General features: G+C 42.3%; 1 protein-coding gene across 3 annotated transcripts in view; it reads right to left on the minus strand.

Annotated features, from left to right (window-relative positions):
- dpp6a (dipeptidyl-peptidase 6a) overlaps positions 1 to 24,581 on the minus strand; it is a 474,280-nt gene that overhangs the window by 390,094 nt on the left and 59,605 nt on the right. Inside the window, exon 1 of one of the 3 annotated variants that reach the window (XM_059524372.1) lies at positions 21,403 to 21,712. The exons of the other annotated variants lie outside the window; for them this stretch is intronic. Coding sequence (XP_059380355.1) covers positions 21,403 to 21,453 — 51 coding nt within the window. The 5' untranslated portion in view covers positions 21,454 to 21,712. Of the gene's footprint in view, positions 1 to 21,402; positions 21,713 to 24,581 lie in introns of those variants that run through there. 3 annotated transcript variants of the gene reach the window in all.

Genomic DNA, 24,581 nt, shown 5'->3' on the forward strand with positions numbered 1-24,581 from the left:
ACATCTTTGACTGTTGAACTTGGGTCTCGCATCTTGCATCTTTCGTGGCAATGTGTTTCACTAGTTCACGCTTACATATAATTAGCTGAGGTATGGTATGCGTATTTGGCGTGCTGTCCGGGGAAGGGCTCCGAGCTCGGGAATGGCCCGAACCTAGAGTACCCCCCCTTCCCCATCTATTTATAAAGTGAACTCAAAGTGAGGAGATGGGGTGGAGGAGGGATGCTGATAAACCGTCAATGGATAGAGGGAAGTCAGCGATATTTATACTATGGGATTGATTACTTGATTATGGTCCACCTGTGTTGATTAGGCTAAGTATCTGACGCGCTCCTCCCGAATCTTTTTAATAAAATTTCATTTCACTAGTTCACGCTTACATATAATTAGCTGAGGTATGGTATGCGTATCTGGCGTGCTGTCCGGGGAAGGGCTCCGAGCTCGGGAATGGCCCGAACCTAGAGTACCCCCCAAAAAAGCAAATGTACAAGAGGACAGCCGCCAGTTTAAAGAATGTCCCCCCCAAAAAGCATAGAGTACTGGCGGGGGCTGATTTGGTTTCCTGAGAAGTCGTCTCGTTGGCGGGCTGGAAGGGCCTACGTACTCCAGAGGGAGCGACCTGGGCATTGGGAGAGTAGGCCCTACCGGCTGCAGCTAGTGAACTACGTAGTTGTTGGCGCCCGGTCGGTAGGGCTCGAGCCGATGCTCAACTGGAGCTTGTGGCGTTGGAACGGTGAGCCCTACCGGCCGATGAGGAGGAGCAGTGTGGTTGTGGTGCCCGACCGGGAGGACCCGAGTTGCCTCGACCGGAATAGGTCACGGTGTCGGCGTACGGGCCCTACTGGCTGATAGCCCCTGCTATTCAGTGGGCGAAGGGCCTAAAGCTGACCGAGAGGGCCCATGAAGCTCAGAATGACGGACGTCTGGGTCCTCTTGGTTTGGCAGATAAAAAGCTTTGGGCTGGCCGACAAGGAGGACTCTGGCGACATCCGAAGGGAGATCCCGACTCACGGCATCGGATGGATGAGACTCACTTGTGGCCGCCAAGCATAGGCCCGTCCGGGAGAACTCTCGTCAGACGTCTGAAGGGAGCACACGCATCAGATGGGTAAGCCTCGCCGGACGGAGAGAGTGGAAAGGAAAACCCGACTGGGAGGACTCTCGCGGCATCCGATGGGGCATTAAACTCAGAACATCGAACGGGTAAGCCTCGCCAGGTGGGGTTAAAAGATGTGAGGGTAGCTGAGGGTAGCTGAGAGTTGTTGGGTTTTTTTTTTTTTTTTTTTGCAGGATTTGGCGAGAGGACGAGACTCGTAGCGCCGGACGGTTAAGCCTCGCCTATCGTCAAATGGAAAGGGAAGTTGCGTGGCCGAGAGACTGTTACCGACGTCCGAAGGGAGCACACGCATCGAACGGGTAAGCCTCGCCGACCATAGAAAAGGAAAAGGTAAGGTTGTCTAACCGGGAGGCTCTCGCCGGCGTCCGAAGGGAGCACACGCATCGAACGGGTAAGCCTCTCCGGATGTGTGACAGAAAAGGTAATGATAGGTGGCCAGGAGGCTCTTGCCAGCATCCAACGGGGACTTCCTGTTCCCCAAAAACAACTGGGTGAGCCTCGCAGGCCGTAGGATCGAAAAGGTAAGTTTGTGTGGTCGTTAGGCTGTCGTCGGTGTCTTATGGGAGTTTGCTACTCACGGCAAGAGACGGGTAAGCCTTGACGACCGTAGGAAGGAGGGAGGGTTTATTTGTGTGTTTGGTACCTGCGGCATCGAACGGCTTGCTTGTAGGTTTTGTAACCTAAACCACGTGGAATGGTCGTGGTTGGCTGGCCAGGAGGCTCTCGCCAGCGTCCGATGGGAGCACTCTCATCGAACGGGTGAGCCTCGCTGGCCAAGGATGGAAAGGTTGTCCAGCCGGGAGGCTCTTACCTTCGGCCGACAGGAGCTTAGCTCCCGGAATCGAACGGTTAAGCCTCGCTGGCCAAAGGACGGGAAAAGGTTGTCCAGCCGGGAGGCTCTTACCTTCGGGCGACAGGAGCTTAGCTCCCGGAATCGAACGGTTAAGCCTCGCTGGCCAAAGGACGGAAAAGGTAAGGTTGTCTAGCCGGGAAGCTCTCACCTACGTCCAATGGAAGCCTTGACTCCATGCATTGGATGGGTAAACCTCTCCGTACGTAAGACAGAATGGCAAAAGGGTAGCCGGGGGCTTTCACCTACGTCCGATGGGAGTGTGAGCTCCTGGCAACGAACGGGTAAGCCTTGCTGGCCGCAGAATGGAAAAGGTGAGGTTGTCTGGCCTGGAGGCTTTCGTCGGCATCCGATGGGAGCTCGAGCTCCTGGCATCGAAGAGAGAAGCCTTGCCGGCCATAGGATAGAAAAAGGTAAGGTTATCTGGCCGGGAGGCTATGGCCGGCATCCGGTGTTAATCTGGCTTTTTAATCGGGTAAGCTTCGCTGGTGGTCGGATGGAAAGTCCAAGATTGCTTAAGCGGGAAAGCATCTGACAGGAAATTAATACTCACGGGCCTGGTTTCACAAATGGGGTTATGCTTAAGCCAGGACTAGGCCTTAGTTAAATTAAGATATTTAAGCAACTTTTACAAAAATGCCTTAGAGATTAGAAGATTTTACAGGTGTGCATCTTGGCACAGAACAATGACACTGACATATTTTAAGATGTGTCAGAGCAAGATATTTTCAGTTGAGACAGCTCAAACATGTATTTTAGTCTGGGACTAGCTTAAGCCTTGTCTGTGAAACCATGGGACGATGTCATACAGGTAAGCTTTGCTGATAGTTGAACGGAGAAGGCAAAGGTTGGCTCAACCGGGAGCACTCTTGCAGCGCCTGACAGGGAGTTTGATACTAAGGAGGATTTGGTTGTCTACAAGGGTAGACGCTGTGAGGCTTACTTGAATAATTGTTTAGCAAATCCAATAAGCTGCTTCCGATAATGAATCCGAAAAATCTTGGTGCAGTCATTGTATTCGAAATTAAGCGTGCAAAAATAAATTGGATTTCCTGTGCCAGTGTAACCCAAATAGGTGCCATGTATCGGCGATGTGGTCATTGTTGAATTGTCATATTGTCAGCACATGAGATCGATGGTACGTATCGACGATGTAATCGTGGATGGGTGGAGTAAGAGAAAGATTCTTTATACTTGTCTGAGCTTACTATTTGCCATTTTAACCATGCAGGTGCACGAAAAAGCCTATGGAATCACCAATAATCGAAAAAATATATATTTTTTGGACGTACTGATAAACTGGCATTAAATATAAAATACTATATTTAAAACTGCTAGTTCATGTAGTCGGCACTACTGTCATCTCGCTTGTCCTGTTTTTTTTTTTTTTTTTTTTGCTATAGTAGATTCCATTTAAAGTCCAACGATTTAACCCTAATATGGACGTAAACAAGTGCCTTAAATATAAGGTATTCAAAAACCGGTAAGTTCATATATTTGGAGTGAGTTCGGTTGAAATGATGGTCATGTGCGCTCCGGACCGCATGCCTCATGATGGGACCGACGCGCCGCCCCTGAGACCAGAATGAGATGCATTCTAATGTAACTGTGGCATTAAATTCCGTTAGTGAGAGCTCCTTTAAAATATGGCACGTATCGGATTTACCTGTTAAAGTACGATGGAATACCTTATATCTGCAAACGATGCATGTCTATTTGGGGATGGAGACTTCTTTGCCACCTGCAGGCTCACGTCATCCTTTGAGAGCACGGGCGAGCGTGAAGTGCAGTGCTGAGATGGGATAACGGAGAGGTTTGATAGCCGAATTATGGTAGGCCGCCTAATAATTATAATAAAAAACGTTGATTGGAGAATGGGCCTAATATAGTCTTGGCTATTGTCGATACATGATGCTGTCACCGCAACCAAGGATGCATGGCATACCTATAAGCGGAAATGTTTTTTTTTTTTTTTTTTTTCGTGTGAACAGACGCTGCTGTGGCAGTGGGGAGATACGGGAAAGGCTCCTGCAGGAGCAGACACTGCTGCGGCAGTGAGGAGGAATAGGAAAGGCTCCTGCGGGAGCAGACACTGCTGCGGCAGTGGGGAGATACGGGAAAGGCTCCTGCGGGAGCAGACAGTGCTGCGGCAGTGAGGAGGTACAGGAAAGGCTCCTGCGGGAGCAGACACTACTGCGGCAGTGGGGAGGTATAGGAAAGGCTCCTGCGGGAGCAGACACTGCTGCGGCAGTGAGGAGGTATAGGAAAGGCTCCTGCGGGAGCAGACACTGCTGCGGCAGTGGGGAGATATGGGAAAGGCTTCTGCGGGAGCAGACACTGCTGCGGCAGTGATGAAGTATAGGAAAGGCTCCTGCGGGAGCAGACACTGCTGCGGCAGGGAGGAGGTACGTGCAAGGCTACTTGCTTCGGCTGCTGTAGATGTTGGCTGTGGGAAGAGTAAAAAAGGGTTAGTAACATTTGATGGAGCAAGCTAAAAATGAATGGGTAGCCTACTGTGTCACCAGCTCAGCAATTGGTTGCCTGATTTGACAATTCCTCAAGCCTTGTCCACGTTATTAGGTTCCTGTTGGAAAAGCATCTTTCCTCTCGTTTGGCCTCTGGGCTCTTTAGACTGTCTCCCGAGCGGATACGTTTGGAACACTGTTTTCACGTTGTAGTATGGACTGTGGAAACAGAGGCTTTTGGAAACGATGAAGCATGTTTAGTCTTGTAAGACGTTGTACCGAAAGACATGATTACAGCAGTAACGTTAGCCCCTTACCAGTCACCCCCCATTTTTGGCATTGAGACAGAAATTACATACCCAAAATAAAGATGTTTCTGCTCATGATTCTTTCTGACTAGATCCATGATCAACATTTGTCCACGAGCTAACACTTTCGACGTTTACCGTTCAGGAATAGGAATCGTTTTCCTGGCATAATTACTGAATAACTGTCACAGAAATGATGTTTTATCGAAATATTGGTCAATTGGCTTTCAATTGATGCAGGGTTTATCCAGATCAAGTAAGAGAGTGATGTTTAACGTGCTGTGCAAATGAACGATAATAAACTTGGGCGGTTGGCGATGCTTGCAAGCAAATGGGTTAATGGCAGTTATGTGCTATTCGCTTCCAAGTGGTTTCTAAAGATGTTTACTTGCCAGTTTTTTCGTATTACGGTCCTTAAAGTCCCCGTGAAACGGAAGTTGCAAACGACTTTTCTCCAGTGTTGTGACGTATTTCCGAGAGAAATGGAATAATAAATGAGGAAAGTAGTGGGTGTGGCTTATTTTCCAACTAGCACCTGATTGGATCTAGATAAGTAGGTGTTTAATTCAAAAAATGGAGGTAGATCTAAATGCAAGTTTACAATCGGTTGTTGAGGATTACTCGCCACCTCAATCACCGCAATTTAGTTTTCAGCGGGAAAAGGAGGAAGATGAGAACAGGAACACACGGAGGATCATTTACAAAAATGCACCTCCTTGCCATCTCTCCTTTCACGCGCTGTCAATGCTCGCCACACACAGGCAGCCTGTCTACTGTCAGTGTCAGTTTGAGGGGCGTGGTTACGGATTAAGCAGACACCAAATTCCTCAAGCCTACGTCATCGGTGAAGGTCCTCCAATGCAGAGGGGAGGGGCATTAAAGATTATGAAGGCAAACTTTTTTTTTTTTTTTTTTTTTTGAGTGGATTGGCTCGCATGGATGAATTGTTCAGCACAAAACGATCAATTTAGGCAAACAAAGTAAATATAGTAAATTTTGATTTCATGTGGACTTTAAAAGGCGGCAGTTATTTTACTCACACTTGCTATCCTGCGTTGAAACACTATGGCGGATGCGTTTTAGATGAATTTTGGGTGATCACACCGGTGAATGGTGAAATAGGTCCCTAAATTATTTGGTCCTACCAGAAAACTTGCATAGAAATTAAAATTTAAAATTAAATTAAGCATTAAGCAGAGACTCTTTTATCCAGAGACTTACGAGCCTTTTTTTTTCTTCTTCTTCCTTCATGGAACTTAAGTCTGTATCATTTCCGTGAGGTTTAAACGTGCGCGGTAAGGCGAATGTAATGCCTTTGCTTCGTGGTTAAAAGTGGCATCATCATCCGACGGAACGTTTGTATCTGTAGTCCAAATCTATGCGCAATCCACACTCCAGATCAGCAGGTGGCGGTAATGCACCTTTACGCTGGTTTGCCAAAACCGCAGAAGAAGACGGAACTGCGTCATGACGTCGTTTAACAAACTTTAGCCGCGAACCTGCTTTTAGATGCAACACTTGGATGCTAACTGCCGTAAAAATCCAATGAAGAAAAAGAAGAACCTGTTTTTAGCGTCTTTGCCTGAAAATGTATTGGTTAACGTTGCGCGGTCTGCGCCGCTAGAGGAAGCGGCCTCAAACTGCCACTCGGCCGGAACGCCGGGGTGAAAGGCTGGGCCGCGGTGAGAACTGGGGTTCGACCCGGGCTGGTTGGGTTCTTTCTGCTGCAATCCAGCGCTCGGGGAGAGCTCGGTCTCGGGCGGCACGATCGTTGTGTCGAGCAAGGCGAGCTCGGAGCTTGCACGGTCTATTGGGCACGACGTGTGGCTTGGCGATGAGAGCAGCTGTCACGATGACGCTTAATGCTGCTCAACGGCCGTGTTTGGCTGGGTAGAAATGATCTCGGGTCCGGCAAAAGCAGCAGGTCTTATAAATCTCCTGTGTAGCTCTCTTCGTTGGTACGAGAATTGGGTCTGTGGTAAGGTGACAGATGAAGCGAACCAGCATGCTGATAAACAGTCAATGGATAGAGGGAAGTCAGCGATATTTATACTATGGGATTGATTACTTGATTATGGTCCACCTGTGTTGATTAGGCTAAGTATCTGACGCGCTCCTCCCGAATCTTATTAATAAAATTTCATTTTGAGACACTTTCTCTAGGTATTTGCATACATTTGCCTTTACTACTACTACTAATAAAAAAAAAAAAAAAAAACATTCAAAACCCTTTTATTATGAGAAACATATGTAAACACTGCTGATAAAGGATCCTTTATCAACAGATGAGACAAAACAATGCATAAATGTAGCCTAAAGTATGGAAGCCCATTTCTGCAACAGAATAAAACAAGTTAAAGGTTTTTTTCTTGTGATTTCTGAATTCTGTTACTTTTTTTTCTTTTCAGAATTGAGTTTATATCTTGCAATTCTGAGTCTATCTCTCACAATTATTTTTGTTGTTTATGCTACAAAAAAAATAATTTTTAATCTAATAACTTTTGGTGCTCTAGAAGTTTATAAACAATACTGTGTGGGTCTTGTGGAAGAACATTGAAGTTGGAGCTTTGTTTATGTCTATGAAGAATCATGCAGGTACTGGGTGACCCCGCAGTGGATCCATCAGTACCAGTCTGAAATGGTAAGAATATAAAAACTTATTTTAGGTGTACAGTAGTGATTCAGGATAAGCCAAAAACACAGCTTGGAAAATGGATTCATGATGTACTCGCTTATTATATAAATTCAGTAAATTTTTAACACACAAAAAGGTTATGGACTGCAGATTTAAAAAAAAAAAACTTGGTAACACTTTACGGTAAGGGTACATGAATTACCATGAATTCATGCACAAAAATAATTGTGTGAATTATGGTACAGTATACTTCATACTGTACATTAATATCTTATGTATTATCAGGAACTAACATGAGTTCTTAGTCTTTCATTCATGACTTTGTGGATGAACAACACCTTAATTAAGACATTAAGTACGGTGAGTACATCATCATGATTTATTACACATGATCATGGTGTTTTCTTTGTCCACAAAAAAACAAGAAAAGAAAGAAAAAAACAAGGTCTTTACTATCCCTTTTGGATTAAGCTATGCTTATGGTATATGATTCAAAAAAGCATTATTTCATGCATGTAAGACTACTTGAATTATTAAAGGAATATACAAAAATCCACATTACCACATGCATGGATACAGGCTAGATCAGGATATCAATCAATGTGAGAACTAACGTTTTTAATTTAATATTTTATGAGGTATCAAGCATATTCATATCTTCTTCATTGTAGCCTGAAGGTAAATGGACAGACCGCAACATTGTTACCAAAAACTTTTGTTATGATTAAATTCATAAAGTAATTGAAATAAAATTAACACACTTTTATAAAAATCACAATACATATGAAACTGGTAGCTAAATATCATTATAAGGCCATCCTTAAAAATATTTTGGTTTGCAGTAACAGCAATTGTTTTTTTTTAAAAGGGTTGGTAGGTCAGTCTATTTATTTTTTCAAGTTTCAATGTAAAAAAAAGGAAATTTTTGGCGATGGTGATGACGTAAGTATGAATTCAAACAAATTAGCATATCGTGACGTCACTGACTCTGTCTTCAACCCATGCCTTTGGGCGCATAATTGCAAACCTCATTTTGATGCAGGCTATATAGACCACAAACAAATTAAAATCTTTGTCAAAAACATGTTTATTGCATGAATTTCAGGTGAGAAGAAAAAAAATGAGGTACTGTTATACTGTTTTACTTGCATCCAACGCTAGGTGTCAGTGCAACCTACAAATGAGAGACCGTTTACTTTGCTTTCTTGGGTTGTCACTTTTGTGAAAAAAATCCTGTTTGATTTGAGTAACAAGTGTTCATTGAATCGATTGTAAAATCGATGTTGCATGTCTAAGTAAGTTGTATACGGCAAATAACACCAAATATAGGTAAATCCACGGAAAACAGGCAGGACGAATGAAAAGACCAATATTTCTGATGATTTATTGGCGTGAAGTTACGTGCACAATGACAAACAGGAGTGCAACATTTTCAAAAAACAATAAGCAGAGTGGACTGCCATAATGCAAAACATTTACTGCAGGCTTCAACATGGCTGTGTTTATGATAAGAAATGTCAACAACAACAAAAAATCGCAAAGGCGATTCTAGGGCTGTCAAAAAAATAAATAAAATAAAATAAAAAATTTAAAATAAAAATCCACATTCGAATGCAAAAACGTTGCATTCGAATTTTAGGTGTGCATTAAGGAAGCTGCCTTATGAGCCCCGGTACTTCACAGTCCGTGTTCCATTCCATCTCGCCGCACGCACAGCCATGTCTACACAACTTTCAAAGGCGGATGAGCTCGACACGCAGTAGCTAGGGTTGCCACCCGTCCCTTAAAATACGGAATCGTCCCGTATTTGAGAATAAAATAGCGCGTCCCGTTTGGAATCAATACGGGATGCGGTTTGTCCCGTATTTTCGGAGTTGTCTTCAATGCAGCATCTCATGCAGATCATCCCACCGGCATTCTGTGACTCGTCCTATTCTGCCCCTGATTGGGTAATACTCGCTGCCATCGTTGGATTGATTGGTTTGTTTCAGGTTCACGGCCAATCAGAGTCAGAAGAGGGCGCTCCCTTGGCAGAGAGTCGATTTGAAAGAATGGCGGAGGCTGCTCCATATGAAACCGTCCAGCGCTGAAACGAAAGTGGATGCAAAAGTACAGACAAAAGTGGGAAGAATCAAATACTTGGCTTGAAAGTGTCAGTGGAAATGAGTATCAAGCTCAATTTGTCGGCGAGTGTTCTCTGTTGCGCACGGTGGCTTGTCAGATGTGCGACAGCATGCCTCGGGAGAACAACATTCATATACTTTACAATAAGGTTCATTTATTAAACATTAGTGTATTAACTAACATGAACTAACAATGAGTAAGAAATACATTTGTTACAGTATTTATTCATCTTTGTTAATGTTAGTTAATAGAAATAAAGTTGTTCATTGTTTGTTCATGTTAGTTCAGTGCATTAACTAATATTAACAAGATTTAAATATAAAGTATTATTAAATGTGGAAATTAACATGAACAAAGATGAACAATTGCTGTATAAGTGCAGATCATTATTAGTTTATGTTAATTAATGTAGTTACATAATGAACCTTATTTTAAAGTGTTAGAGATTTGTTTATTACGGTTGTCACGGCTTACGCTGCTGGAAGGAACACGGAGCCGAGGGATAAACGAAACAAGGATTTATTAAATAAAACATAGGCAAGGTAAGTGGCAAATAACAGGTGGCAAGTGGCAAGTGGCAAGTAGACAAGTTGACAAATAACAAGAAGACGAGTTGACAAGTTGACAAGTAACAAGTAGACTAGTAGACCCGACAAAACAGAACTGAAAGGACAAGGCTTTTATACAAACGATAATGGGGAAACACAGGTGGATGGCATGACTAAATTAACAGGGACATGGAACACATGCGGAAATGACTAGACACACCTGGGAACTAATCAAACCACACACGGAAGACAGAAACTGGGTCACAGGGGCAAAAACACACAAAATGAGTCCAGGTGTGTGACAGTACTCCCCCCTCCCGGTAGGTGCGTCCTCGCACCGTAGAAACAACAAAGGGAGGCGTGGGTGGGAACTTGGGAGGAGGTTCCGGTGGAGGACAGCCTCCCAGGAGGGGGCCAGCAGACAGGGACCACAGAGGAAGGAGCCAGTGAGGAGATGACGGAGGGAGGAGCCAGGGAGGAGACAGGAAGGATCTGAAGCAGGAGGTACCCAGCAGGACCCAGGCCACAGCCATAACGGCCCAAGGTGGGGCCGACGGCGGAAGGAGCCATGGAGGAGGAATGGTCACCGACTCCAGGGACTCGACCCACGGCAACAGAGCAAGTGGAGGAGGAGCCCGAGGCGGAGACGGAGAGCCGAAGAGCCAGGGTGACGGGGAGGAGCCGGAGGTCCTAGGCGGAACTGATGGCTCTGGTGACTGACGCGGCGATGTGGATCCGGAAGGCCGCGGTGAGGCCAGAGTGACCGAGGACTGAGGTGTAGCCGAGGGGATGAAGGAGCCTGATGGAGCCAGAGGGACGGAGGGATGAGGCGAAGCCGGAGGAGTGGAGTCCCGAGGCATAGGATGGACGACGCCAGACCAAGGCGGAGCCGGAGGGACGAGGGAGCCAGGCAGAGCCTGCGGACTGCCGGGCCACGGCGGAGAGGAAGGAGCTAGGAGCCATGGTGGAGCCGACGGGTCAACGGGCCGATGCGGAGTCCAGGGCTCAGAGGCTGGAGGCGGAGGTGAGGGAGACGCCGACCAAGGCGTCGCTGGAGGATGGCGGTCCCGCTGAGCTCGCACCACAATGATGGTAGGCTGAGGGCGAGCAGAGGGGCAGCCATACGACAGCGGAGGAGGAGGCAGGAGTGGGTGGGAGGGTGGGAATTTTGGAGGAGCAGGCATTGGAGTAAGCTCTGGGGCTGGAGCCCTTCCTGGGCTTAACGGAGGATCAGGAGCCCGTCCTGGGCTTAACGGAGGATCAGGAGCCCGTCCTCGGCTTAACGGGGGATCAGGAGCCCGTCCTGGGCTTAAAGGAGGATCAGGAGCCCGTCCTGGGCTTAACGGAAGATCAGGAGCCCTTCCTGGGCTTAACGGAAGATCAGGAGCCCGTCCTGGGCTTAACGGGGGAACAGGAGCCCGTCCTGGGCTTAACGGGGAATCAGGAGCCCTTCCTGGGCTTAACAGAGGATCAGGAGCCCGTCCTGGGCTTACAGGAGGATCAGGAGCCCGTCCTGGGCTTAACGGAAGATCAGGAGCCCGTCCTGGGCTTAACGGAAGATCAGGAGCCCGTCCTGGGCTTAACAGAGGAACTGACATAGGTGAATAGGAAACCCCCTCATTTTGACCCATTTGGCGCTCCATATTTTGCTCCCTCGTGGTGGGCAGTGTCGCCGGCTCTCGCACCTGGTCTGACGGGTTGCTCTCTGGCTCTCCGTCATCGGTGGGCTCGGGCTTATGCCTCGTACCGTGGGGAGATTGTAGGCTGGGCTCTGGGTCCAGAGTGGACCTGGCGAGATCCTCCATTGGGCCGACCGTGAGAGGTGACCCATTTCTCACCAGATTCCACTCTATAAATGCGGCGAAATCCTCCCGAGGACCATCTTCGGGCGACAACGCTCTGCACCTGGAGTTCAGGCTGGCGTGATAAAAGGTGCAGAGCGCGTGGTCCGGGTAGCTGGTGGCATTAGCTATCCAGAGAAACCGTCTGGTATGGTCCTCGAGAGACAGTCCCTCCTGCTCCAGCAGGAGGAGGAGGTATTCGGGGCGATAGAGGGGATCCATGACACACTACGGAAAGAAAAAGACTGTGAAAAAACGGAAAACAAAACGGAGGGAAAACACGCAATTTTTAACTTTTTAGGTCGGGTCTTCTGTCACGGCTTACGCTGCTGGAAGGAACACGGAGCCGAGGGATAAACGAAACAAGGATTTATTAAATAAAACATAGGCAAGGTAAGTGGCAAATACCAGGTGGCAAGTGGCAAGTAGACAAGTTGACAAATAACAAGAAGACGAGATGACAAGTTGACAAGTAACAAGTAGACTAGTAGACCCAACAAAACAGAACTGAAAGGACAAGGCTTTTATACAAACGATAATGGGGAAACACAGGTGGATGGCATGACTAAATTAACAGGGACATGGAACACATGCGGAAATGACTAGACACACCTGGGAACTAATCAAACCACACACGGAAGACAGAAACTGGGTCACAGGGGCAAAAACACACAAAATGAGTCCAGGTGTGTGACAACGGTTAAGGTGTACAGTCAGACACATAAGCATTATTTTAACAAGAGATAAGATAGATATATTTAATAATGAAAATATAGTGCCTAAGTGAAGCAAATAAACAACGTAACTAATTTAAATGATTGCATTATTCAATAGGCTACTGTAGAATTAACAATAGACTATATAAAACAGATTAACTTACCAATAATAATAATAGAAAAAAATGTGTGTTTTACATGAATTTAAAAATGTTTGTAGATCGGTTATTTATTATGTGGTTTTACTTTTTTGATGGTGTTACTGTCTGCAAACAATGGCAAATATTTTATCCAAAATCTGTGTTCACGCCACCTTATACAATTACTAAAGTTCATTAGTGTAATGAATAAGACTTCCTCGTCATCGGCAAGAAGGAGGCGGGAACCGGCGGACAATCAAACAACATTTTAATTACAAATTAAAGACAAAACAGCGCGTCAGCCCCTCACGGCGACTGACGCGCACAAAATAAAAACACAACTAAAAGCCCAGGCCTGGTCCTCTCTTGTCCTTCACTGTAGTCGCTCCAGTTTTATATCCTTCCATCTCCTACGTGGGACTCGAGACCGGCAGTGGGTCGCAGGTGCCACTGATTTCCCAATCATTGCCGGCCTCCCTCCTTGTTCCCACGTCCCTCGGCCCCGCCCCACTCGCCACAATTAGCAATTAATATTTTTATGAAAACATGTTTTAAGTTGTGATTTACCACCACTGGCACGTCATCGGACTTGTGGTCATCGTGGCCCAGAGGGGTGTCCACCCCATCCCCGTCCCTTATTTTTCTGTATCGAAGGTGGCAACCCTAGCAGCTGCCGTCTTATCTTTCACCTCGTGTATGCTCACTGTCCGCGTGGTCTCAAAAAATGCCCGCACGCGGATGATGTAAAATTAATTAATTAATTTAATTTAATTTTCTAAAAAGATCTCAAGACTTTATGTTGGGTTTTTGTTCCCCATCCCACTGCATCTCATTTTTTTAAATAAAGAAAAATTATCCTGTGTGACTGGTTTTCCGCTTTTTTTATTTATTTAACAATGCATGCATACGTGACGCTGTTTTGTTTATAGTTCTTTAAGCAACTTTAATAATAATTGGTTCATAAAAATTATTTTAAATATTATGTTGTTTTTTTCACAGTCATGTTTTCTAATGCTTTGAATAAACGTGCAGTAATATTTTCGATGCGCTATCTTGAGGCCTCAGAAGAGAAGCAAAAAGCTTTTCTTCACCTTAACTGAAATTATGCATTTTAAATTCGAATACAATCATATTTAAAGGGTTAGTTCACCCAGATAGCAAATTTATGTAATTAATAACTTACCCTCATGTTGTTTCAAACCCGTAAGACCTCCGTTAATCTCTGGAACACAGTTTAAGATATTTTAGATTTAGTCCGAGAGCTCTCAGTCCCTCCATTGAAGCTGTGTGTACGGTATACTGTCCATGTCCAGAAAGGTAAGACAAACATCTTCAGAGTAGTCCATGTGACATCAGAGAGTCAGTTAGAATTTTTTGAAGCATCGAAAATACATTTTGGTCCAAAAATAGCAAAAACAACGACTTTATTCAGCAGTGTCTTCTCTTCCGTGTCTGTTGTGAGAGAGAGTTCAAATCAAAGCAGTCTGTATATCCGCTTCGCGAACGAATCATTCAGTTCACCAAATCGAACTGAATCGTTTTAAACGGTTCGCATCTCTAATACGAATTAATCCACAAATGACTTAAGCTGTTAACTTTTTTAATGTGGCTGACACTCCCTCTGAGTTCAAACAATCCAATATCCCGGAGTAATTCATGTACTCAAACAGTACACTGACTGAACTGCTGTAAAGAGAGAACTGAAGATGAACACGGAGCCGAGCCAGATAACGAACAAAACATTGACTCGTTCACGAGTCAAGAACCGTTTCTGTCAGACGCGTCCGATTTGTGAACCGAGGAGCTGATGATACTGCGCATGTGTGATTCAGCATGAAGCAGACCGACACACAGGGCATCTGAACTGAACTGATTCTGTGCTAGTGTTATGAGCGCGGGTAAACCGAAGGCTTGCATCAAGGGCAATCATCGCAAATGACGCCATTATACGTCGAGCGCAAAAGAACCGGTGAACCGTTTTCTTCAACCGGTTTATTGAATCGAACTGTCTGAAAGAACTACTGGTGATCCGAAAACCGATGCAACCGGTTCTTCACTCGTGAACGAGTCAGTCTATTGTTCGCTATCTGGCTCTGCTCGGTGTTCATCTTCAGTTCTCTCTTCACAGCAGTTCAGTCAGTGTACTGTTTGAGTGCAGGCATTACTCCGGGATATTGGTTTGTTTGAACTCAGAGGGAGTGTCAGCCACATTAAAAAAAAGTTAACAGCTTAAGTCATTTGTGGATTAATGCGTATTAGAGATGCGAACCGTTTAAAAGGATTCAGTTCGATTTGGTGAACTGAATGATTCGTTCGCGAACCAGATATCCAGCTGCTTTGTTTTGAACTCTCTCTCACAACAGACACGGAAGAGAAGACAATGCTGAATAAAGTCGTCGTTTTTGCTATTTTTGGACCAAAATGTATTTTCGATGCTTCAAAAAATTCTAACCGACCCTCTGATGTCACATGGACTACTTTGATGATGTTTTTCTGACCTTTCTGGACATGGACAGTATACCGTACACACAGCTGTTTTGGTTGGTCCAATCGATTCGTGCAATAGATTTTCTAACATAAAGTGACAGTCGACACGGACACGGTTTTAGACTAGACGGGATAGGGGATGGGAAAAGATCTGGGCACAGTTTTTCCAGAACTTGGTGCCAAGTTAAAGCGGTGTCGAGCTGTGAATGAAGCTTAATGAATTTTTTTAGATGTATTATGGTGCCCGAACCCGTATGACTTTGAACAGTGACCGCGAACATTTTGTTTACTGCAGCCGCAGCCATCATTACCAAGTGCGAACCGTTGACGAAGCGAACGCACAGGCAGTGTGACATCCGTGTAAACATAGATGACGTCACAGGTTTTTTTTTTAATTAAGGAGGATAGCCTTCGTTTGTATGTAGGCCTAGGAAATTTATATATTTACAATACTTACTTAAATATAATTAATATTATTTTATTGCTTTTGTATTAGTTGTTTGAAGAGTAAAATAAAAAATTGGTCGGTCTTAATGCAAATTTACAATCGGCAAGTCGGTCGGACTAAAAGCAAAAAAAAAAATAATAATAATTGAGTCGGTACTAAATTGACAGGGTCGGCCGGGTTACGGCAAACAAGAATATTTTTAAGGATGGCCTAATATCAAATGAGGAGATGTACGTCAGTTCCTAGCCCTGCTGTTTTATAACATTGATCTTAAGGGTATTATAATACTAATACTAATAATGCATTTAAGGTATTATAATATAATACTAATAATGCATTCTGGATAATCTTATTTAGAGTTTCTTATTAACTTTTAAATAACTTTAATGAACTGTTGTGTATTTTCTTCCCTTACCCCAGCTGTTGCGAAACAGAGGACTACAACCTAAAATTGCATTAACCGTTTCAGTGGCATCCATTACACAACTGTTAAGATAAACTTGTATGCATTGCCATTAAATACTAAATGGCACAAGGAATTAATTTTAGCAAAGCCTTAAGCCATTTGAATCAATTATAATGTATTAACAGTATCAGCTCATCTAATCTGAGTGTGAACATGAAGGCACTGGGTGAGGCAAAAGGCATGATGAAATATTCATCTATTGTAAACTCATTATTTTGCTTGCAGACTGGCCCACAGTTGTGAGTGGTGATGGATGGCTTTGGACCGACGCACCGGTGGAACAGATAGAAATGGGCAGCATAGGGAAAGAAATGCCTTTATATGAGCAGGATTCTGCACATGGCACAACATTCATCCACTATGAATAGCTCAACCAGGAGAGCAATCACACCACACAGTAACAACACATCTACCTGAATAAGCTTTCAACATAAAAAGCAAGGAAAACACTTGATTTTTGGAACAATGTGCATTGATGATAATTATATTTGCTTCAAAAGTGATGATACATCTTTAAAAATTAGCTCAAGTTTCAGAGTCATTGAAACAACAGAAACACACATGCAGGAAATTAAAATTCACAAATAAGTTGTCAGCTGCACTTCCTAGACATCAATGCTTTTCAGGTTCTGTAAAAGTTGGACATCTCAGTATGTACTCAAGCATTTCCCATTTTTTTATTCTATGGTTATGCTATAAATTAACTGAATGCAGCTCCATAAAACTCAATTATTTTTATTTATTAATTAATTGATAGAAACATCTGAGATAAAGTTTATAGTCAAACTATGGGGGGGGGGGCTATTTTGTCCACAAACATTGTCACTATGATGGTCAGCTTAGAATTGAAGTTGTTTCTGAGGTTTTTTTTTCTGAGTGTTTTTTAAATAGTTTTAATCTTTACAATAAGACAGAGATGTTAATGACAGTGAATTAGAGTGACAATTTACATCCCAAAAATCTAATTGAATTAATTTTTACTTACACTTACTTACAACTTTCAAGTTCTCAACACAAACCTAAATTATACAATATTTGAGTTTTGGTTCTGAAATCTGACTGGCTAAGGACTGGTATTCCAGGAGTGCTGATATTTATAATAACAACAACAGTGGGGTGCTACAGAATTACATTATAAGAAAAAACATGCATTTCTGTGTTTGTGGTGTTACAGACCATTGTGTGTGAATGGTGCGGAGTGAAAGTGGAGTGGGCAGTGGAGCTGTGTGATTTTTCCTGGAGAAATAAACATCACTTTTGAAAGTCAAACTGTTAGTGTTTTCGCTTGCTCCAGGAACGCTCACAGCAGGGTTATCATCACTACTGAGCATGGAGTAGAAAACAAAAAATTTTGCAGGTCATACTGTGCCAGGATCACAAAGTTGGCTTGGCGAAACCAAAAGGCTGATTCTTTGGATTCTATTTCAACTAGTTGTATTACTTTAAAATCACACTTGATTGATTACTACACTACAATTAAACAACTCCAACAACTTTCGCTGTGACTTTTATTTCATTTTTTCTTCTTCTTCAGTATCTGATCAGTAACTAAGCAACCAGTTATGCTAAACTTTGGGAAGCAGGCAATGAAAAATCAATTTTGGAAAATGTACGTAGGCACTAAAAGTATGGCTTTTATGACTGGCTAAAAATGTTAGAAAGGATGAAAATCTCTCTGACAGAAAATGACAGTGTGTTCATGCATGAAAGTCTGATGGTCGTGAAAAACAACGTGATATTTACATGCGTATGTACCTCTTTAAATTGCATGCAGCATTGCATTGAGAAAAACATTACAGATGATGGATTCCAGCAGGCCTAATGAAACGCTGCAGATGCCAGATCCAGCTTTGAGAAACGGCAGCCCACTTAAAGGTCACTATAAATCACGGACCTCTTTCCCCGCTTATGTGCCAAACTCGTCCAGCGGGCCAACCCCAATCAAATAAACCGATGCACGGAGCCCAGTCGCTCGCAAGCCCACATTTACCAGCATGAACATGGCACTTTTACTCTCGGATTGTAGACAGACAATCCTGTATGTTCTGCTCATTAGATTTATGTGTGACTTTAACTGACACAGACATGTCACATATCCGGTCACACTGGTTAGCTTTCAATCAACCCGGAGCAGGTGCCATGAAGGAGCTGCAGGATACATATCTTGAGAGTACTACACCAAGGTTTACTGTTTAAAGGTTTAGAATAATATTTTTGGAAAGGAGTCTCTAATATTATCACAATTTAAAATTGTCTGTCTTAGAATTGTCATCTCTATTTTCATGCATTTTTAAAAGGTAAATTATTCATGTGATGGCAGAGCTGAATTTCCAGCAGCCATTATTCCAGTCTTTAGTGTCACATGATACTTAAGACTTCATTCTAACATGCTAATTTTGATTCTCAGATTTTAGCTGTAAAAAATCATTCTGCTATATGTGATCATAGGATTTTTTTCATAAAAAGGCATTCTATATAATTACATCAATATGCCTCCATTTGCTTCTCTTTGACACTAAGTAACCAAAGTACCCATTAGGGGCCACTTCAATGCTCAAATTACAGTAATCAAAGCAAAGAGCTACACTAGTACCAAGTTTGTCCCACATGGAAAAAATAACTCAAACACTCTCCACTAGACTCCAAAGACAAACGACCAATGGATATACGGCCACAAAAACCTTAGAGCACACTTGCCTCTAAAAGAAATATATACTGGACACTCAAACCCTATTTGAAATCATTTTTTTTCTGTGCTTTACACCAAGAAGGTCTCTGATATGTATCCTTTAGTATTCATATTAATCTCAATGACACATGCAGTGAGCAATTTAAATAACGTTTTTGCTAATATGCAGAAAACTTACATCATGAAAAAAAGCTATTATCTTGAACTGTGAAATCAAAGAATAAATAAATAAATAACTCATGCCATTAACTTCATACTCCAGACTAGGCAGTCCTTCTGGTGGAAATAGAATCTAAACCACAGATGCTATTCAAATAGAGCAACTTTACATATATTTTCATTCCTTGCCCCGTTATTACACAGTTTCTTAGTGGCCTGCTGTAAATAACTTTCTATTTCAATCTTCAATTCATTGAGCACATTTACATAAACATTCATATGCTGATAACAACCAAAAAAAAAAAAACTGTTTTACCAATTTACATACAAATCAATAACCTGTAAACGCATTTGCAAACCTTGATTAAAAAATCTGGTTATTTCCCAATGGTGACATAAAAAAATAAGCATCCATGTATTCTACATAGAGTACTTAATTTGAGTGTGAGTTGTGATGACAAATAAAGCATTAAACCCCAGATTATTCCAAAATGTCAGTGAGAAACTGACTAATTTTTCTCTTATATTTGAAGTTTATATGACTACATGGCTGCATGAGATGAGAACATATTTTTTTAATAATTTCTTGGGTTAAGAAAGATTGCAATATATTGCAATATATTTCCTTATCCCCTACAGTGAAACACTTGCTCTAGCTGGGTGAGTTTAAACATGCCATAATGATTCTTTTCTGATACATTATATTACATATACCCATTTCAATAAGCGGACAGAACACAGGTTAAAGTATTTACAAACTGGGCAAAACTGAGGCAACCGGGAAAATTCTAGCTGTGCCAATCAGTTTATACTTAAGCTGTTTAGGACCTTATGACATGATAAAGGAAAGCAATTTGCCATTGTCAGCTTATTAAGCATCAGTTTAAGAACATGCTTATAAACACACTCAATGATCCAATTTGTGATCAAGCAATCATCTGTTCATCAATCACTGAGAAACAGTTGAGGCATATTGTTTAGTCACAACTTTTTTTTTTTATCTTTAACCATCAGCACTGATCAGATGTCTCTTTAAATCAAGCTGAGGGTCTCTGTCTGAAAACACGGTGTAAGCTTGAGAAATTCAACCATCTCAAACTCATGAGGATAACAAAAGCAGACAGGTTGTCAGATAGGTACATGGCTCAAACTGACATTTCTCATGGCTTGCTGGACAAGGATCTTGTTAATACATGAAAGGTAGAATTGTGCATCTAGTGGTAAAAGCGGAGTCTCAGTGGAGGACACTCTTTAGAGTTCTGTGTTTTACAATAATACAAACAGCATTTGCTACCTCTAAACAGACAAATGTGACACAAATGACACCAAAAACGTAAAGAACATCAAGGGCTAAAACAAATAGTCTTCAAATCTTAAATGTAATAAAAAAGCTACATTTCAGGCACTTTCAGAGTAGTTTCTGTATATATATTTCATTGTAAATAGGGCAAATACTTATATTCCCTGCCATGAATGCAGTGTAAAGTTTTTTTCAGTCTTTGACATCAGATCAGTCTGAGTTTCAACTGAATGAAGCCTGACGGAACCGTGAGGTTTGTGTCTGGACCGCAGTCTCTGCAGGTCACTGACACAGTGAGCCTGGAGCTGTAATATCCCAATATTCCACTGTACTTTAACTGCGATCCAATTTTAATGAATTCTCTCTCATCTGAACCCCAGACACTAAAGGTCATCTCTGCGTTTAATGCAGGATAAAGCCCTAACATAAAAAAAGATCCCATGTGTTTCACTCGGCTTTAAACATTTTTAAATGGATATCCCACAACAATTATTAGAATTTTCTATAATTTCCGATTTACTATACATGGAGGCATGCAGAATCACTTGCAATTACAAAAAAAAAAAAAAAAAAAAAAAAATAGACACATACAAAGCTGATATATTATAAAAATAAGTACCTGTAGCTCAATAGGTATAGCATCAAGTCAGCAACCCCAATGTGATTGGGTTTGACTCTCAGGATACACATTATTGTCATATTTAGGGCCTATATAATACCATATTTAATGTACCACGTCCATAAAGTTTATTTTCTGTAGGCTACTATGGTATTTTTTTCCTCAATACAATGTTAGTAGCCAACAGTGCAATGTTATTTTTGGACATCAGTGAAAATAATAAGACTACGATGGTATTTGAAGCACCTTTAGAGAACCACATTAATACCACGGTATTCATATCACACGGTATCATAAACATGGCATACAAACTGTTATGCTGGTAGCAACACAGTACTTTTTTTTATTGTAATAGAGTTAAAATTAAACGCTGTTCTCGCTTTTGCGAGTGAGGAAAAACGTCAAACAAACAAATATGTTATTCACAGAAAGTCACTTTCAGTGTCATCTCTGAAACGCGCTCGTCTGATAATAAATATGTTCCGCTTACCATCATATTTCCCTGCATTTTGGCCGTTTCGATTAAATTCTTCTCCTTCATTTGGTTTCTTCGGTGTGATGGATGTGCGTGTTGGTGTCTCGGCTGGTTCCGCCCGGTCCGGTTCTTTTTTCTCAGCACCCTGTTGAGCGCTCCGAGACTAAACTACCTCAGCAAGTCATTCACCCTAGGCTGTTTTAGACGCCAGCAGCAGACGATAGCTCTCAGTCAGACTCCAGTGTGTCTCAGGACGGTTATTTGGTGGTTTCAGAGCGGGTGACGGTTCTATCGCGCACCGTGAACTCGACGGTAGTGTGAGTGAAGCTGCACTCAATCCCGCAGCTGTGAGAGGAACACGCCTCGCGCCAGGGCTCTATCGCTTAACTTTACTGCTGAGGTCGTTGAAATGTCTTATAGCATATTATGAATTATGAACCGATGTCTTACAAGAAAAACCTACCAAAATATTAAATCGTTTTTAAATGAATGCCCACAGAAGAAAACGATTTGTGCAGAAACTGGGGAGCTTGTTTAATTACAGTAGCCTTGTTGAAAATACATGTATGCTTTACCATACTATACTGGTTGACCAGCATTTTTGTGGCTGTGCTGGTTCACAGAGGTCTGACTGTCAGAAACTGTAGGGAAGTTTTTTTCTTCTCTTTTACATCTTTCACATTTTAAAAGGTGTCACACACATAATAAACATTTCTGACAATAGCCTAGCCTGCAATTCATCCTAAAATGAAACTTCTGCCATCACTTTTCTTTTCTACAGCAAAATAATATAATAAGCATCATGTATGTAGCTCAAATGTCATTCATGTTTATTCAGGTCCAAACCATGCCTTCCCCGTCAACCTTGAAATTATGAAATCTAAGTGTTTACAAGCATCTCTCTATTTCTGAACTCTCTGGAACTACAGCAGGCATCGAATGAAAGTCTTGGATCCTGTAACCCAAAATGACCACTGTGGTGTTGCCAAATCTTTCAAGATCAAATCAAATCTCTGTTGCAATGGAAGGTTCTCCTTCAGGAAATTGAGCTGTGTCAAAACGCTATGGGAGCGTAGTCAGTATGACCACGCTCTGAATCACATGTTTAATCAGTCCAATTGATGGGCGAGACGTCAAGGGCAGGGTGACATAGCAACCAGGCAGGGGCGGACTGGCCATCTGGAACACTGGCCATTGTGGGCCAGCCAACCCTGAACACGAATATATTTTTATTTTATTTTTATTTTTTTTTATGACGGAAATCATAATATTACTGTTTGCATGAGTGTTTTGCCCTCCCTCCCTGTTTAGTGTGGTCTACTTCTATTGCGTATCTTGAAACACGCCCCCTTTCAAGTCATCTAATTTACAGAGAGAGAGAGAGAGACAGATTTATCCGGTACAGCAAATTTCTCTGAGCAGCAGGCCACTGTATACATTCACTTAAAACATAACTGACTGTGTTTACGTGAATACTTGCAGAGACAATTATTTTGAGATAATGTTGTGTGTATTTGTTCATTCAGAAGCTACAAAACGCAAAAGATTAATTAATTCTGTGTACGCGCATTGTCTGAAATGCTGCTCTCAGTGCGTGCTTTGAACGAGTGCGCGCAAGCTCCGAACGCGTGCAAATTGTTTAAAACGCTTGAATCGGCAAGATTTAGAAACAAGTGCAAACGATCAACTATGATCCGTTTCACCCCTTCAAGTGAGTGAATAACGCGAATCAAGTTAGGAATTTTACATCACTATTCAAGATAGCCCATCGGTCAGGGCGGTGATACATTTTGGAACCTGACTGGAAAACACAACAGCCTAGCGATTTTACGAGCCCTGCACCTTCTATCCAGTTTGTGAATCATTGGTTTCCACATGGGCGCCGTCTTCACCTTATTTTCCATGGCAACAACGGTGCCGCCATTGCGCTCGTTTTGTCATCTTACTTCCGGCTGAGGGACCTGGCGTAATGTACCTAAGCTAGTGGCTAGATAACAGAACGCAAATATATCAAGTATTATATGCTCTGTTAGGGGCTGCATAACAATTGTATTAAAAAAAAACAATTGCACCAACGATGTAGCGAACACATTGTGAAGCGGTCGGAGTCTTGTGGTGCACTTTACAATTTACACCCACCACCTAAAGAATAGAAGCACCTGAGGAATTGATGAAGGCGCTAAATTTGAAGCGCCCACCCAAGCGCTCTTATGTGTCTTCATACCATTTCATGGACGGGAAGGCGACTGACGAACACCCTTACCCCGAGAAATGGCTCAACTAGGATGTTCCGTTAAAGAGGTCACGATGGGGGATGAAAAGCTTGTCAGATTCGGATAAGCTAACCTTAACTTAACTAGCTATATGTTTGCTCGCCTAACGTTAGATTTATGAAGTCCGTTCTATGAAAACATTTAAGATTAGTAACAGACAGTTAACGAAGTACAACGAATTTCCCATGATTACCATTGTCCGCCTATTTATTTAATATTTACGGTAGTACAAGATATTATAGTACATTACAATAGCTCACATTATTCCTGTTACAGAGATTGCAGGTGTAATAGTTATTTTTATGAACCTTTACAATTTCACCTGATATTACCTGCTCTAAATAGTTTTTATTTATTTATTTTAATTTGATCTTTTTTTATCTTTAATCTCTGATTTGAAGGAATAAGTCATGTCAAGTTTGCAAGTTAATTCCATCTTGGTTTATTACATATGGAAATTAAATGTTAAAATTTTATAGGATGGTCAGTAGGAGGTGTCTCTTGCTTCATGAAAACAACAAACACTGATCAACAAATCACAAATGATTTTATACAACTTATATTAAATAATCCATGTTCTAAAAAACAAATCACAGTCTGTCTCTTGTTTAACACAACTGATTTAAAACAACTTATTTCGTATAGTTAGTCTTCACCCACATCCTATATATCCCATCCCTATTACCTAATATCCAATCCTTAACCTAATTATTCTCATTCACTACGGTTAAAACAACCATGTTGCCTTGGGATGGCGGTAACAAAATCTAGCGCTATGTGGGACCAGGGTCTCGAAGGGACAGACAGCGGTTGAAGAAGCCCATCTGGGGGTCGATTGGAAGTCTTACCCATCACACAGATCGAGCACGGCAAAACAAAATCTCAAATGTCGCAAGTTTGATTTTCTGATCATATTTTTGG

Source organism: Carassius carassius, chromosome 35 (assembly GCF_963082965.1).
Source record: "Carassius carassius chromosome 35, fCarCar2.1, whole genome shotgun sequence".
NCBI lineage: Eukaryota > Metazoa > Chordata > Actinopteri > Cypriniformes > Cyprinidae > Carassius > Carassius carassius.